The sequence below is a fragment of the Salminus brasiliensis genome, chromosome 24, assembly GCF_030463535.1.
Source record: "Salminus brasiliensis chromosome 24, fSalBra1.hap2, whole genome shotgun sequence".
Taxonomy (NCBI): domain Eukaryota; kingdom Metazoa; phylum Chordata; class Actinopteri; order Characiformes; family Bryconidae; genus Salminus; species Salminus brasiliensis.
In genome coordinates this window covers 20,102,955-20,128,892 of record NC_132901.1, presented here as the reverse complement: position 1 = coordinate 20,128,892, position 25,938 = coordinate 20,102,955, and the positions used below count along the sequence as shown (strand labels likewise).

Sequence of the window (25,938 nt, the reverse complement as noted above, 5' to 3'; positions counted from 1 at the left end):
TGCCCCTATTCAAATGTGCTGAACTGATTCAAAAGAGGTGGTGATTGGCTCAATGTGACATAGAGGAAGCATATGTTAACCTTCACCCTCTCTGGAGGCCAATGGGTGGTGGCCATCACACAAAAGGGGAAAATCTACATCAAGCAAGAGCTGGATTTAATACTAACCAACACCTGTAAAAAATAAAAGCAGTGCTTCAACATCTATTCAGTACCTGTGAAGTTGTATTTATAAAATGTCCAGTCTAGAAAGAGCACTACTCTACATGCAAATCCCCTGTGGGTGCGTCCCACTGTCTAATTCTACAAATGCAGCGTAAGCAGGTAAAGCTAACCCTGGGGGTTGGGATGTACCCAGCATTTGGAGTCAGCTTATATGGGACACCTACCAGTAAGTGGGGTCCTGCCAAGCACCAGTACATTGGGCAGAGGCATCATCACCAGCTGCTGCAGGGTCTCCTAGAAGAGAGAGAGAAAAAAAAAACACACACACACACACACACACACACACACACACACACACACACAATTGTTATTTGCCAGCTCAAGCATATTACTTTTTTTCTCAGCTGTGTGTACTACCTGCTGTCACAGTCAGCACTTATTCAGTTGTCATTGATCCTGCAACTGGCAATCAATACCAAGTGCCTTAATGGCCTCCTTAGATCGGCTGGCTACAGATTTTCCCACACCAGAAACCACTGGAGACAAAGAAAAGTTGCTGTTATAATATGAGCATTTTCATTCTCATAAAATTATGAATTATTATGAATTATGAATCATGATTTGCTTGACTTTGTACATGACTGTTGACATCTGTGTGAGGGTAATTCTTCATCTACTAGTACAATCCAATCAGTACAATCCACTAAGACAGATAGGACATAAGACAGATAACCAGCCAATTAGCTTTAGGCTTATATGTGTATTAAGTGAACAAATAAGATGATTAAATCAGTAATTAATTATTTTATGTTAAATACATACAGAGGCGTTATACATGAGGAGACAGGCCACTGTTTGAAATATAAATGGGAGTTCACTCAACACTCAACATGGTGTCTGTTTATGAAGAAAATCACGCCTTTCAACAAAATGAGCTAAACAGCCTGCCTGGTTTTGACAAGCAGAGGAAACCAAAACCCTTCTATGATGTTTCACCAAAACCCTTCTAAATCACGTTTCTGGTGCATTTCTGAGCCGAATGCTATTAACTATTCATGAGGTTTTTGTCAGATTTTATTAGTGTTATTAAAATATGTTTTCGAAACAGTAATTTGACCTTCAGTTTCCAGTATTTCCATCTCCTACCATTCACAGAGATCATGGAGATCTCGTATGACTGGAAATAACTGCCCAGTAAGATTGCACAGATGACTGTGAGTGAACAGACTTATAAGACACATTAAGATGCATTGATAATCTTATTATAATCGCATCACACCCCTCTGAATTGTAAAGTGCCTAGAGATTTCCACCCCTACTACAAAGTTACCTTTTGGTTATGATAGCAACAAAAAATGGAGAGTTTCAAACAGCAACAATCTATCACTGCAAATGAGGGTTTTGTCCTCAGCCAAAAACTAGAAAAACATGTAGGGCAGTACACAAACACAATGTACCATCAGCATTGTCTCATATTAGACATAAAGACCATAAATCAGGGTGCACAACTCCACTGCTGAAGTGTCAGTATACTGCAAAGATTGTAACAGGCCTGTCATGATCAATCAATTTTTATATGAATAATCTTATTATGTTAAGTTTATGTAGTCTATTAATATATTAGTAAAATCCTCATAGTTCAAATGGTTCATATTGGCTGATTGCTTCTTGAATTGATCATATTGGCTGATTGCTTCTTGAATTGATAGTGTGGTGACAAATACTACCTGTATTGATGTGAACTGACATACCTTACTGTACATAGCATTGGCATTACTCTATGTAACAATTAATATGTTTCAAATGATTGTATTCTGATATGCTTCATTTTTCTATCACTATCCTGGTATTTAATGTCATAATTCTTGACAGTGGACAATTTAACACATTCTTATTTTAAGCATTCACAAAATGTCAAATAAAAACCTGAAGAAGTATTAGGTCCTTAACTTGGTACACACCATTAACATTAAACTGATATCTACATAATACATGAAAAAATCTCAAAGAAATATGGAACGTCATGTTGTGCTGACAACATTATTTTATTAAAAAATTCTGATTAAACACCTAAGGGTTTCTTCTGTATTGACAGAATTAAATCCTCAAGATTTCCACAACATAATCCCCCTGGCAAGGACCAATATAATCCCTCCTTTTCAACCATGTGACTGAAAATTCAATTCCACTGGGTAAAAACGAGCTAAGGTAAGCAAAGAGAGGCTCAGACAACAGGAGCTTTCATCTTCCATCGCCTGTCATACAGTGAGCAGTCTGTGTGTTATTTTATTGCACTTCTAAAGGCCTCCGGGACCGTCCTTCAAAATCAGAGAATCTAGGATTTCTACCGTCTCAACACAAGAAAAAGGCTGAGAGTGAAACCAGGAGGTGACAGATGTTGTTACTGGTTATTTATTTAATGGCTTTTACACCAAAAAATGTGTGCACATTCTAAAGTTTCCAGCGATTACCAATTTTGAATCAAACACTGTAGCTCAGATTTCTGACGCCACAGGCAAATCTAATAACAAATAAGGCAGTAAGACACCATGGCCTCTCTGAGTCACAGAGCAGAGGTCTGCTAATAGCAGGGTTCTTGTTGTGAGTCAGCTACCTTCTCATCAGCAGAGCATAAAGGACACAACCAAAAATAGAGGTGGATATCACGGCTGAAACATGACTTATTGAAAAGACATGACCAATGACAGGACACAGAACTGAACAGACCATGTAAACATAGTTCCGCCATATGTAAAATCAGTCATAACATTAACACCACCTGCTCATACAGTGGACAAAGATTGACAAAAATCATGCAGGACCATTTCACAAGCCAGAGTTCCACTTGGACCTTCCTCCCGCTCGTTTTTTCTTGTAGCCACATGTAGAGAGAACGGCTCACACATAATGCATAGACAAATGTTTTGGAAAACCTGCTCATTCATTTCATACCAAAAATCAAGGGTATTAAAAAGTGTGTATGCTATTTTTGTAGTAACTGTCTTAGCTCTAAGGATTTGATTGCATTCAGAAACGAGAGCGTACGTGAGTTCAAGGGGTTAGGTTATCACCACCCTTTAGGGTTTATATCCCTTTAGCCCCTGCCTGGCATTAGGCAGCATGGTGGCAATAGGTTCATGTTTATCTGCTCCAGGAAGTCAGATTCTATTGGCAGTACTTCTCTACAAGGACTACATAAGCTGCGTGTGTGCATTTGCACATCTGTGTCAGCAATGGGTGCAACTTAACATAGCTGAATGGATTCACTTTAAGTGGTGTACTCAAATATTTGCAAATGTAGTGTACACGTTTGTTTGAGTGTAAGTTACTGTTTGCAGAAAATTGTTAAATATTTTACCAAATTTCTTTTTACCAACATTCTAGCCTTTTAACATTTTACATAAATTTAGGAATAACATGGTTCATTTTTATTTTTCTGTTTATTTTTTTCCCCATTGTACCGAACTTTTACAAAACTGTAACTTTTGTGTCCCACCACACCCCTAATGTTTACACACTAAATTCTAAAAAGCAAAATAACAGTAGTATTAGTTAAAGGATACACTATTGGCATATTCACTCACTATTCTCTCACCAGCGACTGCAAACAAGAGTGTCAGTGTGAGTAACAGAAACTGTGACAGTGAATTACTGGTTTAAAAAGTACACAAAAGACCACACAAACCAGGCACACACACCTGTCACTGCTGTGGCAATAGAGACACTCTTGGTGCCGCCCCCATCACAGACACTGCTACCACATACACACCAGCTCATGCTCATGTGTTTAAAGACCAAAGCTCATAAAACCCCCTGACTGACAGACGGACAATAACCCAGCGGAAAAAAATCCTCCATTCATCTCTGTATTAACAAATGATTCACCGAAACAGAATGAATCCTACTCAGTGACGGGCTCTCGTAAAAGTTGTAAAAATGCTACTGACATGTTTGTACAAGTGCTTACAAATGCCACAGGCACACCGACCAGCTGGAGAGAGATGTGGAGCATTTATGTACAAACAGTGCAGTATGTATGAGCAATACATGCATCAGACCCTGTATGTACGAAAACAGAAGGGAGGGAGGGAGCAAAGACTTTAAAGGTGACAGAACTACCACCTGTACTGTGTTCTGGGGGGCTTTCCTACACGCCTCCGGCTTCACAATTCACACCTCTTGTTTTGTGAGAGTTTTTTTTCTTTTTTTTTTTACATCCTGTTCTGTCTTGTGGAACACAATGAAACGACTCAGAATAGCTAGAGGTCCTGCAGTTTCCCTTTTCCCCAAAGCTTAAAATGAAATTACAAGTGTGAAACAATAATGATGCTATGTTATATTAATAGTATATGGATAAAGCTCTTATCCATATTCACTTATATTTAAATTAGGTTACACAGGTAAGAGAATTTAGTGTTCGAAGTGTTGTGTGCTGGTCTATCCAGGGAATCAGCCCTGATCTGTTACGGGAAATGTAACGCTACTATGGTAAAGGGTAAAGCCCTTTTGTTGCTCAGGACTAGAATGTACGTACACTCAAGGTCATGTGTTAGAGTTACTGTACAATGACAGTATAGTAATTTACTTGTTATACATAAAAATCTTAATGTATTCATTTTCTGCAAAGGAATAAAATTCATTTATAGGCCATATTTGACAAGTAACAAAATAATTCAAGATTGCACTTAAGTGATGTGCGCAATAGCTGTATATAGGTCTATACTATAGGTCTATGGTCTCCTTATTGACTTGTTTTTAGTAGTGTCTAAGATTAGAGGTATCTTTGAATTAGTCTATTCAAACTAGCTAAGGTTATTCTTGAGTAAATAGCGAAGCACTTTTGTAAGTCGCTCTGCTAAATGCTGTAAATGTAAACATACACTGAGTATTGTACCTCAGCTTTAAATACGACCCAATAGGTTTTATTCAAACACATTTAAGACTAGATTCTGAGACACGGTGGTAAAGCAGCAGAAAGTGAGAAACCTGCCTGCAGGTTACCATAAAAAGCAGACACTGATCTTTATGGGTCTTTCCCCTTCTGCTGTTTCTGCTTTTCTTCTAGAGCTGATATCAACAAACTGTCAACAGTAGCATGGCTTTGGCATGTGTTGAAAGTAAGAGCTGCATTCTGTTCTGCCTTCGTTTTTGTTGGCTGACACAAAGACGGATGCTGATAACTCACTACTGATGACCTTGAGCACTGGCTCCAATTTCAGACCAACAGTGGAAGTCCATTGTGATCCAGATGTTATCATTTGGACAAGGCTAGAGAGTGAATTAAGGGCCAGGACAGAGGCTTGTGGGCCAAACTGTTGATTGATGTCTATTACATGTTGCCTATGTGGTAAGTGCTGTTTAAAGCCCATTTGGCAGTAGTTGCAGAGTGGCAGGGGCATGAAGCAGGGAGGAGGCAGTAAATGCAGCTGCAGCTCTTAGGCTGCTGTGTGCGGCTACTGTGTGTGTATGTGTGTGTGTGAATAGACTGACAGAACACTTCATTTCCCCTTCGGTCCTGGTTCTGTGTGTGTGTGTGGTGAGGGGCAGGAACAAGGCACACGATTGTCCGGCAGAGGCGCTGGAAACGGCGGCCGCTCTGCATGCCTTAAGAACACTAACGACCTGAATCACACCCATTCTGCAGACACTGTGGTTGCCATGGAAACGCCGGCGGGTTGATTCTCCCCGTGCAGATTTTGGGTGTGTGCACGCGCGAGTGCTGCCCTCATCTTTCCTCCCTCTATCGTTCTCTCTCTGTGCTTCTCCAATAAACCCTGTGAAGGGATGTGCGGCTCTGCGGATGTTGCTGAGATTCAGTAAGAGGTTTAAGTGCTGCCTGATAAAGCATGAAGAGACACTGTTGGGAGACGGAAAAGGAGGGGCAGAGGGGCAATAGTTGATATATGGTGACGTGAGGTTTGCGCTCACAATGAGCAGCTCAAGACAATGAGCAGGCCAACAGTGGTACATGTGTGACATGCTCTTTTCAAACCCAAATGAGTGTTAGTATTTAAATCCCATCCCATTAGATGTGATTATAGACCACCAACCTAATAAAAATATATGATCTTAAACAGTATATAGGAAAACCTTCTTTGGAAGAAAAACCTTTTAGTGAAAGTCTTTAGACCTTAGACTTTATTACATGCAATTTTGGAGCATTTCTATTAGTCCATTCATCATGATTTTGACACTATATAAAAACAACTGCTCATACAAGGTTTTTGCATTAGAAAAGTGTCCCTGTATATTTGTGCATGTTGTTAAAACATCAAAAATAATGCCACTATGCTCAGAGCTACAACAAAAGGCACCTTTTTCATATTAATAGTTTGATATGGAGATGTATGGGCTCAAGTTAAAAAAATATTAACTTGTCTATACCATAGATATAGCATGTAGACACTGTACACTTGGTTCTTTAATGGTTAGTAAAAGCAATAATTTTATAAAGAACTATAATAACATGTTTTCACAATGGTGGGGAACCTTTCGTAGATGGTTCTATATAGTGTATTACACTAATAAGTGTATTAAACTTATTAAAGCTTGTTTAAAACAAAAAACAAAAAAACAACCACGCTAGCCAACATACAGCACAGAACCTTTTTTGCCAAATCAGTCAATAGTAGCATACCTCAGAGAGAACCAGCTAATGTGACCTGTCTGACATATAATGTACAGGACTGCATATGAAAGGGAACTTTGCCTGCAGCCATACCACATAAAGCACATGCCCTAATAAACTAATGAACACTCCAGTGACAATGTAGGCATACAGCAAGCCTTCTAGCTGATAAAGCATCAAAACCAAAAGGAAGTCAGTGGTCACCAACCCTTCCTCCTAAAGATCTACCTTTTTCACCGGTTTCACCTCTAACCTAAATGCATCACACCTCCTTCAACAGAGGTTCAGGAACTTATAAATGTAGTAAAGAGAATGTTTGCCTTCATCTACATTTCAGAATTCATTTTGCATATTAAATTTATTCCTACATTAGGCCTTCACCTAAATATAATCAGTCTCGGAACAGGAGCTAACCTTCCCTTGAGTCTCAGAGGACCCAAGAACATCTAAACTCTCTTGACTGAGCTAAGATCAGTGTTCATGACTCAACCACCAGAAAAAACAACTGGCAAGAATGGGATTCATGGCAGAACAGCATAGTGGAAACCACTGCTGACTAAGAACAATATAAACGCTTGACAAATCTGCCAAGAACCACCTCTGCTCTGGAACAATGTGTAATGAACAGATACATCTAAAAAGAAGCCTTCCAACCAACAGGGGCCTAACACTGCTCCCCCCCATACTAACTGTGAAGCATGGTGGTGGTAAAGTGATGGTTTAGGGATGCTTTGCTGCATCAGGTCTTGGTACTGTTGGGGGATCTATGATTTCTGCTTTGTATCAAAAAATTCTTCCAGAGAATGTCAGGTAATCTGTCTAAGTCTGAGTCATGCAAAAAGTGATCCACAGCACACAAGTCAACCTTCAAATGGACTTTTGGAAAGGCCTGGGCAAGTCCTGTTCCTAAACCCTTAAAAAATGCTGAAGCAGATCTACAAAGAAGAGTAGGCCAAAATCATCACCAAACAACAGTAACACTACCAAATGATTTTTGTTTTTGTTTTTTTAAGTTTTGGTTTAAGATGTAACGTCATTCAGTGCTTGGAATATCAGGCTAAATAAGTGCATTGGCTTTACTATGAAAATCTAGTGAAGCCACTGTGTCTTCTCAGCTATTTGCCTCCAGTTGAACCAGTGCTATTTGCCTGGTGCACAGCCACAAGCATGTCTGCTTCTTCAGACTGCTTAACTAGCTTAATTAATGAATCACCACATCATGACCACATATTGCTGAAACTTAATACTGCACATAATACTAACATGGTAAATGCACATTTACCAATATGGATACCCCACTGTATCAGCTGCTGTCCCCTTTTTCCATGATGCCTTCTAGATGGAAAAAGGGGGAAAATAACCAAAAACAAACATTCCCTCTGCTCTCCAGAGTGAACGTCTAAAAGGCAGTCTTTGTGTTTGTCAGCCAGCTATGTTACTTCAACCCTGCTGTAATTTCAAATGCCAAGACAGACTGAGGCTCACAGATGTGGGCGTAAAGTTACTTTTCCATAAGGGCAAAAGAGGGTGCTGGGTTAAAAACGTCACCTACATCTGCATAGTTGCTTCTAAATAGAGCTTGAAAAAAAAAAAAAAAAAGTCACATGTATTTAGAGCCTGACGCCTGAGGGCCAGGCCCAGAATGGAGCACTGTTTAACTTGCAGCCAAAAAGAGGCCACAAGTCTGTTTCCAAAGGGTGCATTGAGATGCACAGAAGTTGCTGTAGTTTAAAGGGCACCATGTTTATAATAAGTGTAAATTAAAGTCAGTTTGATGGCACAAATTGGGCCAAACAGAGTTATAGCTGTGAAAATCCTTCTTGATTTAAGATAAAGAAGGTCTAGACATTTGAAAAGGCAAAACTTATAATCAAATTAACATCTGTGGTCTTTGATAAAGGGACAGTTGATAGCTCCCATTTAGTGGCAAAGACATTAAATACAACGGGTCACATGTAAGGTCTTATGACAAGGCCAGTTTATAAACAGCAATTATGACTCATAAGTTATGAGACTAAATCCTCAGTAATGCATGGTTTTGGATTAAGCTACATTCTGGTTTTGCTCACATTCGCTCACACTAATGTTAAAAGATACTGTTGAAAATACCATAACAAATACCTATGGCTTTATGGTGTGACCTTGACCAATCACAGCTCAAGAGGGGTGTTACTTTGCTGATCAGGGTATACAAGAAATTATTCATCTTTGCCACTTTACTGATTCACTAATATACTTTAATATATCAGAGTTCAAATATTAGTGGCAGTCCTAGTATTTAGTCCTTATGTTACTGCCACTGCATGAAGCAGGACAATTTATAGTTTAAAGTTCTTAAAAGTGGTTTAAGTCCAATATTCCTGCTTGGTGAGTCCCTGAACAATAGGCTTGTCCAAAGCAGAGGTGAGGAAGTACTGCAATGGCCTATCAGAAAGTGGAGTACATGACCAATGTCAGGCTGTGTAATGATTACCTCTTGTTGTCACTGAACTGATTAGCCTAAATGAGGTTGGTATGCAGTCTCTGGACTATATCAAGGACACAGAAAGAACACAATATCCACCTAGTGCTGGCTATACCGGCAGAAAAGCATTGTTGAACAATCTGTCACCTTCAAAACAGCTGCAATAAACCATCTGTGTGTAACCTGATATTTTGCTCAGGTCAGGGGAACTCACCAGAAGGCCGTAAAAGCCTCTCCCAAAGTTACAATGCCTTTTATTGCTGTATTATGTATTATTTAGACAGCATTATTTTTCCTAGCAAATTCCCCAGACCCTTTCTTCTTCAAACTCCTGGTTGGCAGCCAGCTTTATCCTTAAAAAATCTATTTCCCAGAGCCTCTGATTGTTTTAGCAGTCACACGTCTAGACTGAGACCCTGCCCGCAACCTTCCTCATCCATTAAGAACTACTACGGAAATCTGCAAGTCGGAAAAGCATTACAGCACAATTATTATGGAAATGGAGCATTGGCGGATTTATCTGTACAGCAAGTAATTTTCTCCCTCCTGTTGCAGAGATTCCAAAGCTCTAATATAATGAGGATATGGGGGGTGGGGGTCTTGGTTTGAAGTCAGTTGCATCCCTCAGTTGCGAGGAGAGTTAATTAGCAAGTTTGCACTGCTGAGAGTAAGTTTATGCTGACTCAGCGGTTTTTAATCCTCTGCCTGTAGAGTTACTTTTAAAGCACAATGCAGATTAACCCCCCCACCCGCCTCGCTGACTTCGGTAATATTCATATTTACAACTGCTACTTTAATTCTGGGTCAGCCAATGTGTACTCTCAAGTCTTTACATACAAGTCACCCGGGGATGGTTTTGATTGACTAGAATAAACTGCAAACTGCATATACTGGACTCACCTACCACCTAATCAAATAGGCAGGGCTGGGCTAATTCAAATGACAGGAAAATTAGGCCAAATCACTAAAGGCTTTACTTCCAAGGTCACTGGAAGGTCTTTACTGTAGAAACAAAAGATGAAAGGTTAATTACCGACATTAAATGTGATTCAACAACAGCGTCCGACTAGGATCAAATAGATGGGCCCCTTACTTATTTATTGTATGTACATGCGTTTACGTGGCTATTTTTATGATTTTATGACTAAACCATCTTTGAATTATCTCAAAAACCATTCGTACTGACTACAGAATCCAAAATATGTTCTGGGAATATGGAAATAGCTTAAAGCTATAATTCAGGAGCAATGGGGCATTCCTTTTCCGTGCTCTATGTGCCTTACCCTCTTTTCTCACACATTCCAGCAGTCCACTTCATGCAAGCTGTGTCACGTACAATTCCTGATCTTTGAGCATTGAGACACCAACAAACAACCCAGTACCCTTTAGTCATTTAAATTTAGAAATTAGTAGGGGGTGCATGTTTTATACTCAGTAAAATAAAATGCTAACCATATGTACCTCCAGATCAAAGATGAAAGAGCTAGGTCCAGAGGTGATGCTATCACTTGGAAAGAAGGCCAAATCACTTAAAGGCTTGATTTCAAAAGAAACATGAAGGCCTTCAAAGTAAACTATTTTCTGAAATTGCAGTCTGTTGGAAATGGAAAAAATGGAAGTAAATGTAAAATATAAAAAAATTATAATTAATTATTACATTTAATCCCTAAATTATTATATAATTTTGGAGCATTTATATTGGAGTATTCATCTTGAAAAATTGGCGCAATGTAAACAACAATTGCCAAATTCAAATTCTGTGAGAAAGAAAAACTAAACAAAATTTAGATTTGTGACAGTATTAGCTAAAACTGCACTTTTCATGCCTAATTTTCACTGGCTATTGATGGGACCTGCTCAGATTGTGTCCCTTACCTGTACACACTACTAGATTACGCTCAGAGTCACCTGTTTGATATGCTCTGACTGATCTAAAACACGATCGGGAGGGCAAAATTCAGATTCACCTCAGATTCACATTTCACACTCAGTCATACACAACCTGAGTATCTCTCCACATGTGGACTCTGACTGATGAGAATTGTGTAGACTAAAGTCAACCAGCACAGATTCAGCATTAGTGTCCATGCATGAACTATATGGACTGGGGAATTAACATACTACTTGCTAACAGACTAATTTAATTCAAATAAATGTAGAACACTTTGGTTTTCCATGTTATGGGTCATTTAACATTAGATCATTGCTCAACCCTGTGCTTTTCAAAATAAAGTTAAGCTTATGGCTGGATTTGTACATTTTTACAGTGGAGTTATCACATTGTGCTATACTCCACTCTTTGCACTGCAAACCCCTGCCACAAGATACAGAAGACCTGCTCTTAACAAGATTGATTTGAGACACAATCTCATTAGATCAGCAGCCTATAACGGTTTTGTGTTTCATTGCTTAAAGGAAAAACACATTGACAAATTCAATGATCTGAACCTCAAAGTCTCCCGCAGCACCCAATATTGAATACACACATTGAATTAACCACATCTATGAGCTTCAATGCTTGTGTAATGCATCTGCAATGTGCTTGAGCGCAGCTCCAGTACCGGAGAAAATGTGGTACCATCTGGAAAACAGGCAGCATTCCCACATCACACCAGCCACAGGCATATGAGTGCGAGTGACCAGAACATAGCTGCGTTTCCATGTGAAGATCAGCTTGGAAGAGAGTCACTGCTTTCAGTTTGATCTAACCATCTTTTGATGAACACATGTTTTTAGTGCTTGGAGCTTTTATTCCCAGTAAAACATTGTGACAAGGTGGTTACAGTTTCCAAAAGTATGTTGTTTTACCCTGGTGTGTGTTATTTACTCCAAACTGGGATTCAACATGCTCTCAGCAAAACACCAACAAAATAGGAAGGCTATGAGAAAGGTTAAATCATGTATAATGACCAACCCGATCAGTGACATTAGGTCAGCTTTCTTAAAAAAACAACAAAAAAAAAACCCATGTAAAGCACCGCTGACTCACCTGATAATATGTTTTGATCCGGCGTATAAGGGTGGAGAGATTCTGTATACGCAATACTGGGTCATTGTTCACTTTCTTGTTGACTCGCTGAGTGGATGCTTTAGGATTTCTGCAAAAGAAAAATAACCACAAAATTAGTTAATTGCCTGGTTAGGACAAAGCAAATGTAAATATGGCAAGTCTTATTTGTTGCTTGTGAAAGACCACACTGTAAAAAAGACAACTTGTATACTTAAACGACAGAAAATACAAACAGCAGAGTTATCCGCCATGTACTCCAAATTTACAATAACCTCCCTGGTAACTAAAGTTACAGATAAATATTACACACGGAAGAATTCCAGCTATTAAGAGCATTTTAATATCAACAGTACAACCATGCTGTTAATCCGAACAGCATTACACTAGCAGGCAAGCCCGTCACAGGCAAGTTATGCACAGAACATTAGAACGGTTATATGCTTATCTATATGACTAAACAGCAGACAGCAACCCTGTGGGAAACACGGTCATGCTTGTAACAACAACACATTTAAATTGCATTTAGTGATATATTTATCACAGCAATTATTACTATTTGGGTTGTACTGGGAGGGGTTTTGGTGGTGGAAGGAGTCTTGGAGAGATGGATACATTTACACTGCTAGAACATGTGGCTCATATTTGTCTCAGACCATCTTCCTGAAGTGGTTTGATTGATCAGACTTGTATCTGTTCTAAGTGCGTTAATTTTTACGTGCCATACCCAGATATTATCCTGATACTCAAGACATATTTAGTGATCAAGTCAAAGTAAAGAAAGCTTATCAGTAGACCATATCAGCACTTCAGTAGACATGTGACTTACAATAACTGTTTTTTGGGGTATTAGATTTTCATACATGTTGCTAGTAATATAATATAAATCAACAGTGACATAATAAATAGACAGTGACAGCATTATTGGAATATTCCAATGCTTTTAAAGAAAACAGTATAATAACAATGCTGGTTTACAGACAGTTATCCAACTACATGTGACAGAAGATGCTTGGGGTTGCAAGTTTGAATTCCAAGCCATATCACTTTGCCATCAGTGACCATATTACGAGAGAACACAGTCAATTGTTGGTAAATAGTGCTCTCTCCCCTCATCACTCTCTTCACGATGTTGGCTGGCATGGTTGTCTGGTAGCTAGTGCGGTGGAGCTGGGCACCCAGAGCTTTTCTCTGAGCGTGGCAGCTGCTGGGTTAATTGGGAGTACCAAACTGGGAGAAAACTAAAAGAAAATTAAACAAATGTAGTTTATACACAAAATTAAGTTTTGCTTGTTAAAGTTGAAAATAAGAACTTAACAAAAGAAAGCAAGACGACGTTAAGTATGTCCAAATGCATTTGCAAAGCAACCAATATGTTCACTTGTAAAGTTACTGAAATAAAGGCATTTTAACATATATTTATAATATATATTCATAAATGCCAGTATAGTCTGTTATCTTTTGAATCATGATGAAAATCTTCTTCAGCTTTTCTGAAAAGTAACATCTGTGGAGCAAAAATAAATCTCACAAACAACTTTTCAGGAGCAGAAAAACCCCTGGGCTTTCCACTGTTTTGGCTTAATTATCCCACAACTTCAAAGTGTTTCTTTTTTTAGCTCCAATAGCTTTAAAACACCTAAATCGAATAAAGGACGAGTGAGCAGAGTTGAAAACAGCCAAAGGAAAGACGGCAATAGATTATAACCAAATCCATCTTGCCCTTGTTCTTTAAAGTTCTAAATGACTTCCAGCTGACCCTATAAGATAAGCTAATTTTTCCAACAGAGGAGGAACTGAGGAGTGGAGACATAAATGCAAAACACCATCACACCTTCTATTTATTAGCGATTACTATTCGGCAATCTCTCATAGGCATAGAGAGAAGTTTGGATTCTCTCAAAGCACCATGCTTTGATGGTCTTCAAAAACGAACATGGTCTATAAAGCACACAGAGATTAGCACATCTACTGCTTCGCTGACCTTCTTCACTGGCAGATGGCTTGTGTTTAGTTAGCCGCTGACCTCGATTCTTGCCTAGGCTCGTCTGATCCAGCTGCCATGCTGTGTAATGCAGTGCAATGAAAAATCGGTTGTGCAGATGCAAATGACAGGTAAAATGTGCAAACGGCACATAACACAACTAAGATTACATTAATGTAAGCAATTTAGAAGAGTTTCAATGTGGGGCTCATTACGTGTGCGTGTGGATGAATGTGTATCTGTTCTAATTAAAGGTGCAATTATTTTAAACCAGTATTGGGGGAGAAAAGTTTTTTTTTGATATGTTCAACATTGGGACACCTGCTCATTCATAGTTTTTTTTTTCTGAAATCAAGGGTATTAAAGAAGAGTTTATCTTGCTTTTGTTGTCTCTACTGACTGCTGAGCATTGCTGAGAGGATCTGAGTGCGTTCAGTAACAGGAGAGTAAGTGAGGTCAGGATGTTAGATGATCACCTCCCCAACTCATCCCAAAAGTATTGGATAAAGCACCATCATTCCAGAGAACTGCACAGCTTAATGCATTAGGCATTGTGCCAATAGGTTCATTTTCATCTGCTCCAGAGTGTCTTATTATATTGGCAATACTTCCCTACAGGTAAAAGACAAGCTGTGTTTATTAGAAGGGGTGTCCACAAACATATGGACATATTGTGCTTGTGTGGAGATATATATATATATATATATATATATATATATATATATATATATATATATATATATATATATATATATATATATAGCCACAATTGCTATATTGGTACATCCCTAGTGGAAAACACTATCAATGAACAAACCTAGGCATTGGGGTGCAGTTTTGCAGAATCAGGGCATTGTTATCATATCAAAACGTCGAAATACAAACCGAACTCTGACCGTACAAATAAAAACATTGCGTTTTCACACATATTCTCATCTCCATAAGTTCTCAGCACTAGTGTATTTGTTGTATTTTGTAAATATCTCATTGAGACCCATATGCATCGCTTGTGTTTCAACTGAACCTTGACACAGTTTCTCCTCTCATCCTTAACTGTCCCAGATACACACATACACTCCATGCAGACATCCACAGACATCCGTGGCTATTCACTAGACGGTGAAATGGCTAACTCGTCCGTTCAACTGTGTCACTCATAACATCACGTGACTTTTCTAATTCCTTCAGTAAGAGGGCAATGGTAGAGCACTGTAAATTAGTCCATACTGTAATTAATAAAAATGATAAAACAGCTCATGAAGACCCCCACTGCTACAACAGCCTTTCAGTTCTGTCATTTGTAATGGCTCTTTTGCAAGGAGGCTCTTTTGCAGTCTTAATGGCTCCTTTTGCAAGAGCCGTAGCTGCTCCCACGCGCACACACACCACCACACAACTGCTTCTCAGTCTTGCAAATCAAGGAACAAGGTCCTTTTTTAAGAATAGTGTGAATACACCCATCCTCACGTGACCTCAAAGCGCATGCCTATCCAGGAGGCCTTTTAGACGGCCTCAATGGGGGGTGGGCTTAAACCCTTAATTAAATACCGCGGTGGGAGCTGTAATCCTGTCAGCCCAAGTGCTGGTTAAAACACAGAGTGAGCTGGCCTTGTGGATGTTAATTTTCATCCCAAAAATGGGAAGGAAATACGGAAGCCAGCATGTAAGGGTTTGGCTCAGCTTCCATCACCCTCCCCAGTTGTGGTTAAGTAGGAGTGTAAAAATGATCTGAAGATGCAAATTCAACTATGCAGGTTATAAACATTGTAATCAATATAGTTAATAATAACAACAGTATTCACTTTTTTTTTTAATCTATAGTCTATAGCATAGCATATAGCGTATATACCTATGTACAGTCTCTGCTTGTTTCCTAAAGAACTATAATCACACTGGACTGTCACAATTTTGAGACACTTACACCTCTGTGTAGTTACACGCATTACTGTGGATAAAGCCACTTGAATAGGAGCTTTTGTAAGAAAGAAACGCGAGGAGAGATGGACTGCATCGATGCAGCAGTCCTTCAGACATCGGTGGATAAATGCAGAAGTCAATAGTCAATGCAGAATGCGCCACGGCCCCGGGCGCTGCTATGCCACGAACTAACCTACTTCTGACAGGCTGCATCATTCTCAGCTGGCAAGGATGAGGAGGGGGAGGACAGAGGCGGGATTACACAAACACTGTCACGGCACGAGTGGCCTTTCCAGCGGAAAGGGGAACGGTTTTCCAGAGCTGTTCTAGACATGCTGGTGACACATGAGACAGGGAGGAAAGAGAGGGTGCTGTAACTGAAGCAGCACAAACTTCCATCCATCAGAAATTCTGAGAAAGACATAAACATGTCCACACTAGAGGGCAAATGCACTCACATTAGTCACCCAACAAGTAGGACACCAATTTCTGACCAATCAGAAAAGACGTGAAGTGAAACAGATCAGTGTGCAGTCTACCAGCATAAAGTGATTTTCAAAGGGAAAAAGTAAGAACTGTAACTTGCTAATTAAAAAAAATATTTAACTTACTTAAGTAGCTACATCAAAATAGCTAAATTAACCAATAGCTTTTAACCAACATACTCTACAATGTGCTAAACCACAGCATCTGAAAGGCTATATTCCCTGCAATGCTAACTCCCAATTTCTACACTGTATATACCTGCATCAGCAGATTTGCACATAAAAATGTTGGATATTGACTCACAATTCCCGTATTGGAGCATCCATAGTAATTAAGGTTTTAAGTCTATACTTAAACCGAAGACATCTTCAAAGTTCACGCACAAGTCATACAGTGTGTTTTTGTATTTGCACTACATGGATTTTGTATTACTTTAGGGCTGAAATGCATCTGTAGATTTCCATTGACTTAAAGAATTCCTACAGTCCTCAGTGTGGCCTTGTTAAAATAACAGCCCTTCAAGGTCATGTCGGCTGCTTCCTGTGAGAACAGCATTAGAGCATTTTTAAATGGCACAACATCCCCCATTCCATCAATCCAGAATCTGAAAGTCATTCCACTGATTCCACATGAAAAAAACCCTGATCACACAGATGCATGCTGGAGAAATCAAGGAGGTGTTTCTTCCATCCTGTAGATAAGACTGGTAAGTAGGCCATCAAGAGAGAGATAGAGAGGGAGAGCAACAGGGAAGCAGGAATGGATGGAAGATCATTTTCAGACTTGGCAGATAACAGCAGAAGAAACAGCAGCAGCAGCAGCAGCAATGGAGCTGGGGGGAATGGGGCCTTCTCCTACCTGTCTGTATCTCCAGACCAGTCTAGACTGACGTCTTTGATCTGCTGGCATAAAGAAACTGGCAAAGCCTCTAGTAAAAAAAAAGAAGAATGCCTTACACCCCCACCCCCCCTCAACACAGGACAAAAGAAGACACGTGTCGCTTTGCTAAAAAACAGAAAGTGAGAAAAAGGGAGAAGAAAGCCAGAACAGCATTGTCTCTGCTGATGTGGGTCTATCCCATTATCACCCTCTGTCTGTTCGTAAAAAAAGCACCACGGGGTGTGAACTGAAGCTGCTCCGGAGAACACAGCCCAATCGGGGGATTAGCGTAATTAAACTGTTGTCGTTCAGGAGATATCTTATCGGCTCCAAAGCCGGCCTACTGCTGGGATAAAGTGGCAATGGTCTGTGTGAATCAGGCTAGTGGGGGGTCAGTACCAGTAATGTTGAGTAGTGGTATAGAAATGTATCAGTCCATTGTAAAGATTCAGAAATGAAGGTAGTTTTTTGTAAAGAACTGGAATCAAGACCAATCACTGTGAGATACAGAGATTCACACCCCTGGTGTTGACAGGAGTGCAGCCCCCTGGAAGATGGCAGTGGTCCAAAGGTAGAAGCACAACATGGAATCTGTCAGTAGCAGCAGCAGCTTCAGGTGGTGCTCATAACAGCGTGTAACTAGGAGAGCTTCTGGTTTTGTGGAGCAGTGGTCACCAAAGGGGCAAAAGAGTGTGGGACTGGGCAGCCATTGCCGAGGGGCAGGGTGTTCACCTCCACCATCTGTGCTGCATGGTCTAAACCGTTAGATAATCCAGGCGGGCGTCTCTCCTGCAAAGACGACTTGTGTCTGCTAACACACTGGCTTTGTGGCCCTGCCACAGGAGACGGAGCAAGACATGGAGCTTTTACATGGGGGGGCATCATGTGCTCCTCAGTGATCCACAGCAGACGCAACCACAGGATAAAAGTAATTTATTTATTATTATTTCTTCCTCCTCAGTGAACAACGATATTGAGTAATATTCATCAGGGTATTTCAGATATGTATTAGCGCCATACTTTTGTACCAAAATAAGATTAGATTAATAAAATGGTCTAAAATGTATATAAATACTTCTAATTAGGTCTAAAAAGGTCTAATAAATACTATAAATTAGTCACTCATTGTTGTCAGATGTGCTGTCTTTTCACTCATACACATTCCTGTTAATACAAAACCAGCACAACCCTAACAGACTCCCAGCTCCAGGGCATAACTCTCATCTACACCCTTACAAGTCAAATTTGTTAAGACGAATGGCAAGATCAATTCCCTTCAAGCATTACTTCTGGATAATGACTGACCGTGTCAACGTGGCAAGTTGAAGCCCTTTAGGAGTATTGATTGTGAACTGCTGCGTGCCAGGAGTTGAAGGTATAATGCATGTAATGCCAAAAAGTTCCTTCAATTTCTGCTGGCCATATTAAATTATACTACAAAGTGCAGGACATTATGTCTGCCACCGTCTTTCAATAACTGATAAGTAGTACTGAAACTTCCTAGAAATCTGAAAGCTCTTGGCAGACACAGAGAAAGGGAAATGACCCTATGATGCTTCTTAGACTGGCAATCTGAATTCAATTAGGACAATCTTTCTCAACACTATGGCTGACACTATGGCTTGGGCAAAGACCACTGTACACAATTAACAAGAGAGAGCAAGAGAGAGCAAGAGAGAGAGAGACAGAGAGACAGGCAGGAGAATCACAGCTGTCACTAATCCCATGTGCGCTTTGCTAAAGATTTACCAGTGTCCAGAAACACTAACCAGTTAACATGCCTGCCAGTTAACAAAGACCTGCTTCACTTCACTCATGGACAATGTGCCTTCTGTCTGAGAGCCATGCTGAGAGGATGAGTGCCAACAGCTGCCCAAAGCTCAGCGCCAAAACTAACTGCCTAAAAATGCTCAGTAACCAAGGGTAGTCTTTAGCTGTACCTCATATTAGAGAGGACAAATAAATATGCATCCACGTCACCTAATATCCAGCCTAATAACATGTTCCCAATCAGGCCCGCCAATGGGTCACGGTATATCCTGTAGACCACGATGACAGGACACATAATATCACCATGAATGAGGTGATTACTTACTTAGATTTCAACACTTGTCTATTAAACCTGACTGTGTGCGGTAGGTTGTGCTTCTGCACAAGAACACTAGAACTGCAGTCTGATGGTACGGTCAACACTGATAAACTGATAACAGACAACTTTACAGTCCAAAATTTACAAAAACAATATGGCTACACAGAACTGGGCGATAATGAAATGTCTAATATCTAGTATTTTTGGTATAATGGGATCACATGGCATTTAAGTTTGTGCTAATAAAGTTAATGAGCTTCCTGAGTGCTGCTATTCTGTCTTACAAACCAGATTTGTATTTGCATTATTTTATTCTTTCCAGATATGATGTTATCTCCTTCTAAAATTACAGCACAATCACAGCAAAATGACCCTTATAGTAATATAGTAAACAATAATCAGACAAAAACTACCTGTCCAGTCCAGGACACATGTACTAAAGCACGAATTCCAGAAACTAAGCCTAAACTAGCTGTATATTGGTATGGACAAAATATCACCCAGCACTATGGTTATGGTTCTTACTAACGAACCAAGCTCAGACCCTTTATACACACTAGACAAGAAGGAACGACTTGTAGACTTGATTCACATACACTCTTAAAAGGGAAGGTGCTACAAATAGTTCTTTCAGCGATACCATAGAAGAACCATGTTTGTATAACGTTGTATAAACATTTCAATTAATAAAGAAGGTTTACATCAAGTGTTTGAAGGTTCTTCACTTCCACACATCTCTCACACATCTCATGGTTCTTTATAGGACCAAACGTGAGTTTTCTATGGCATTTCTCAAAGAACCATTTCAGACACCTTTATTTTGAAGAGGGTATGTTGTCAGTGTCTGATGATCATCCACATGATTTTGCAGGCAGCCCTATACCTCAAAACGTATCCAGCAGTTAATGACCCATCACTGACCAAGATGGCCAAGGTTCTTACTCAAAAATGTAGCAGTTTGTGATACAGGTCTCTGTAGAAGTACAGCACCATCTATTATATAAGCACAGAAGCGGCACCAGACCATGTCTTACTTACGGTCTATGTGACTGTTCCAATATCATCCAGCTTTGCTTTGCTTAGAGGGGCTAAAAACATTTAAAAAATCACACATGCCAGACTTTCCATCTGTACAAAGCAAAGTACTGCAGTATTTCCATGCATGCACTATTTCAGGTGCTGGAAAGCTCTCTGTTAGCACAGTACGGCTCAAACCTGTAGTCTGGCAATGCAAATTTTAGCCCTGAAGGAAGCAAAGCCATGGATTCCTTGCCAAGCATGTGAGAGAAGAGTGGAGAGGGCTGGATTGCACAATATCTGCTCCATGTGCAGAGCAAATTTCTTCCTTTGTGCATTCACAAAGGACAGCAGGATGACCTCAGGCTTTCTTCATAAATAATAATACCAAGTACTTACATCTGAAGCATGACCTCGTTCAAGTATGCTCCATCCACTAATTCAATGTATTCAGAAAGCTTGCTTCCATCGCTAGTGACTGGCAGGACCACGGTCTTCACCTGCAATGTGTCAAACACACACATTAGTAACGTGGCTAGCAAACTGGAGGACGATCTGGGGCGTCTAGGAGGAAAATCTTACCCAGGCCACCAGAGGAGTGAGTAAAAACTGCTCCAGCAAAGGCGTGAACACCTCGTTTTCCATCTTCTCCACGTCTTCTCTGAAGGTACTCCACAGAATAGGTCAAAAACTAGTATCTACACAATGACCACGGCTTTTAATTCGGTTTAAATGCTTCCCCTGTGCTTCATTTCGTCAAATACACGCTCTCTCTCATTAGCTAAAATCCCAGACACAAGCCCAGTGGCTTTAAAACCGCAAATACAAACAACGAAGCTTCAATTAGCTGTGAATTATTTCTCAAATTAGCCTCTGCTGGGAAATAAGCAGCGTTACGGCGCATTATCTCGCTTTCTTTTAAGACTGGCCAGCTTCCTAGCTTAACCTTAACGTTTTATCCTCAAGGCAGATTAAACAGCAAAACTAGAAACCGAATAAATCGTCCCAAACATCGTCGCTTCGTCCTTTTTTAGGGCGAAAAGCAACGGTTACGTTAGCCTCCCAAGCAAAAAACGCCTTAGACCAGCCATTCAAAATGAATGGGGAGAAAAATGACAAGAATGAGCCGTTAACCAACGACAGAAAACGGCAGAAAATTCGCCAGATTAGGTTTAAAGAAGCGTAGTGTCCTTCAAGCCATCTTTAACGTTTTCCTGTAGCACGTTTCCCTCACGAAACCGACTTTTCCGGACGGCAATTCCCGTTTAACGACTGTCCCAAAGAATGTGGATTTTGGCAGCGGTGGTTTTCTCGTCTGTCTCCGTCTGAAGGACCGTAACTCGCGAATGAATCGTTCTTTTGAACCGGTTCGTTTGAACAACTCAATCGAACCGAGTCACATAGATCGCACAAATGAATCGCAGTTTTAATCCGTGTTGTAGAAATAAGATTTAACCACGCTTTCCCCACACAATTTAACCTAATAACAAAATAAAATATCACACATTACCATTTCATATTACGTATGAAATAGTTTGCACACCAGACCTGATTCACCTCAACATACCCATATCGACCAGATACTGCTTATGGCCTACAGTCGTTTTGTATATTTGTATTATATTTGCAATAGTTTTTTTCTTATCTGTTTCGATCACTGTACCGTTTACAGTGTTTCGTTGTACTTTGCAATCCAATATTGTACCATTTGGATTGAATTAGGAATATTTACAAAGCAACATTGTTGAATTTCCATCTGCAGCTGCCAAAGAAATATACTGGGAATAAGGAATAAAGAGTGCAAATATTGATCTGATTTGATCATCGTTGTGATTAAGCGCACTTAGTGAAGTAGATAAGAATAACAGACGACTTGTGAATCAATGAGCCATTCGATAGGACGCCAGATGAGTTCAAACTGTCAGTTCAAAAGAACCGACTCGGCAAATTGAATCATTAGCTGCAAATGCTGAGATTCTCAGTCCGCGCTTATTGGTCCGTCTGCAATCCCCAGCCTATAACCACAGTTTCCTTTAAAAAAAAAGAGGCGTAAGTGGGGTTGAACGACAGTGCATTTTTAACTTAGAGTCTTATATAGCTTGTAGATAACTGTCTAGATGCAAATTACATTATTTTATGGTACATAATCTACAGATTTAGGGTTCTAAGAAATCTAGTGGACTATTTAGGTGTAGCACCTTTATTTCATGACCTATGAAGTGCACTATTTTAGTGTAAAAGCATTGACCGCTGCAGTGCTCTGTGTAGAGGGAAAGGAGAAATAAGCAATAACGTGTATGGAACGAATTACCCGGATGTAACCCTAATCTCGCATGCTTGTTAGTGATTGAGTGCGGGTTGAAAGGCGACAAACGTTTACACGTTTTGATCAGTGTGAGGAGGAATATGGGTTGCCAACAGTGCATAACCAGCTAATATCGTGGTTGTTCCGGCGTGATTCGTTATTTTGGTTGATTTTTAGATCGACTCCCGTAACCGAAATAATGAAATTTCATTGTTTGCGGCCGTTGTGAACAAAAAACGTTTTAACGTACGCACATGGTCTAGACTTATGATATAATAAATTATGGAAATGTGACAAAAAATGATTAAAAATGTAATTTTCCACTCAGGCGTGTTTTCCTTTGTTTGCAGATCTCGGACTGCCCGTATCAGCGATGCTGCTGTTAGACACGCCAAACAGCGGCCTCTGGTGGTCGCTCGGTAACTCGACATTTCCATGCATATGCATCACATACATTTTACACTATTACACAATGTTCTGAATTATCTTACAATACGTGTATAATATGCAGTCTGGGGGCATGTGCAAGTGTGCACACTCCACATGTAATAGCCTCATGTAATCCGACTAAACACACTGTCACTTGACTGATAAACAGGATGACCTACATGAGCGGAAGCTCTCTCGTCTGTCCTGTGGAGCTGTTAATGAAACTTAAATGATCCAGTCCCCTTCCCACTGAGCACCAACCCCAGGGCGATTAATATATACGAAGGATAAAGTGGGGTGTGGCAGGCAGCCACCATGTTGCCCAAGACAAAGATTCAAAGGCCTGCATCAAAGGCCTGTACCAAGCCAATGCATTTTTTGCATTTACCAATCACCAATCAGCCATAACAATATAACCATTGCCATATTGATTGATACTTGCCAAGGGTGAGATATGCATATTAGGCAGCAAGCAAATGCACTCTGATAAGAGCCAAATTATGATGGCTTGAGCATCTCCAAAACATGAGGCAGGTCTTGTGGACAGTTCCTGGTATGCAGCAGTTAGTACCTGCCAAAGGTGCACCTGGGAAGGGCAAATGCTGAACCACCAATAGGGTCATGGATGCCCAAGGTTCATTGATGGGATCTATGGAGGCCCCACCTCACAACTTACAGGTACAAGGGGGACCTACGCAATACTAGGCATATTGGTGTATCTGCCTATTCACATTACATTTATGTCTCAGACTGGGATGCTATTTGCAAGATGCCCAATACAGGGCAACCAATCAGAACAGATGTAATTTACATATCAGTCATGAAGGCACGGTAACATATGTATGTTTAATTCTGAGAGATAATAAGAGGTTAGAGGATGGTCATGTCAAATTGAACCGTGGTTGTTGTTGATAACCTAAAAGAGTATGTTTACACTCTTAATGCAGGTGCAGCAAAGGGTTCAATCAGCGATGCCATACAAGGAACCACTTTTGGTTCTGTGTAGAACCATTTTTTGGAAACAAGATGTGTGTGAAGAACCTTTTAAATGTCTTATATGTATATTGTATAATGTACAGGAGTCACACTGGAGTCAGTTATTAACTAAGAATGAATAAAATAAACTAAATATAGATTCATAAGCTGTTACTAGCACAGATGGCTCGATTCACCCTCCAAATCCCAAATTCATGTTCTGCACCACCCCAAACTGCCTGACACATGAGCACTGCAGTCTCTCAGACATGCAATTACTGCAGCATCACCCGTCACCATACTGCTATCTGCCCTTACTGGGGAGGAGAACTGCTGACATGAACATGTTGCCATGCCAACCACCACTATCACCAAGCAGCAGCCACGGCAAGGCGCTTAACCCCTCCAGTCCCCTTCACCAAGGCTGGGCGATATGGCCAAAATCTAACATCATGACACCTGGAGACATTCATGGAGATTTATGGCATTTAGTTCTTCTGAAATGGAACAGAACTGATGCACCAGCAAAACTGCAGTGTTCACACTGAAAATCATGGGCTAAGTTCCAAATCGTTCCCTACTGTATGAATAGTGCACTGGATAGTAGGCATGGAATCATATGAGTATTGGCTGGGCTAATGGGCTAAAATCTCTGCATTCTAGAAATGTTCTTGAGTGTTTATATGATTATACAAACCTTTGAATGTGTCAAAGTTTGTTTCCAAAGCTTAAAGCTGTTCATTGAAAGTGATTTTGTTACTGTGATAAATGAAAAAGCATTATTTCTTAAAAGAGTGGCATACCATATATTATCATTTTTCATTATGACATGGTCGTTTTCATATGTCCACACTGACTAACATGACAACAGCATCTACAATATCGCAAAATAAATTATTTAAATTAATTATTTTCTAAAACAAATATAAAAATACAAAAATATTTACAACATGTATTTTGTTTTTTAAATATTTATTTATATTTATTATTTTCAGGATTTAGTGAAAAAATTGTATCATTTGTGTCTGTCTTTCAGTTTAACTGACCACCCTGTCACTCTAACAGACCTTTTCTTTAAAGCTGTGTTCCAGAGCCTAGGCTGAAGCCAAGGTAGGCTGCATTTCTTGGCCACTACATCATAGAAGCCTGTTCCAAAATGAAGTTTCCTTTGTGTACAAGTTTTGAGCGGGCACCTTCCCGTAACGTCACCAGGCAGATTGGTTAGACCGTTCCAGTTTCCATATGATAGTCCTGGCGAGGACCCACCCTCCCTCAGCAGCAGCCTAGGCTTTGAAACACAGCTTATAAATAATGTACTGTTGCTTTAAATGGCACGCCCGGGACAGCCAGGGACAAAAAAAAAAAAAAAAGGCGAGTTCTGATGTTCTTGTATATTGTTTATTTATTGCCTTCTCATGTTAGAGAGAGTTCATCAAGCTGAATCCAACCACCCTGCCATGTGTATTAAAATATTTACACTATCAATGCAAAGAAATTATGTTTCTGATTGACTGGCATGTGTGATAGGTCAGGAATTTAACCACATGAAGACCATTTAGAGTAACATCTACCACCCCGTCACATTTTATTGCAA

The 25,938-nt window shown here is 40.0% G+C and overlaps 1 protein-coding gene across 10 annotated transcripts in view; it reads right to left on the bottom strand.

Annotated features, from left to right (window-relative positions):
• The window catches only part of LOC140546485 (girdin-like), a 61,171-nt gene extending 39,218 nt beyond the window's left edge, over positions 1-21,953 (bottom strand). For all 10 annotated transcript variants that reach the window (XM_072669784.1, XM_072669785.1, XM_072669786.1 and 7 more), the window contains exons 1-4: positions 21,218-21,953; positions 21,035-21,135; positions 12,246-12,354; positions 389-458 (exon numbers count right to left, since the gene is read on the bottom strand). In XM_072669784.1, coding sequence (XP_072525885.1) covers positions 389-458; positions 12,246-12,354; positions 21,035-21,135; positions 21,218-21,280 — 343 coding nt within the window. In that variant the 5' untranslated portion in view covers positions 21,281-21,953. The remainder of the gene's footprint in view (positions 1-388; positions 459-12,245; positions 12,355-21,034; positions 21,136-21,217) is intronic.
• Positions 21,954-25,938: the final 3,985 nt, after the last annotated feature.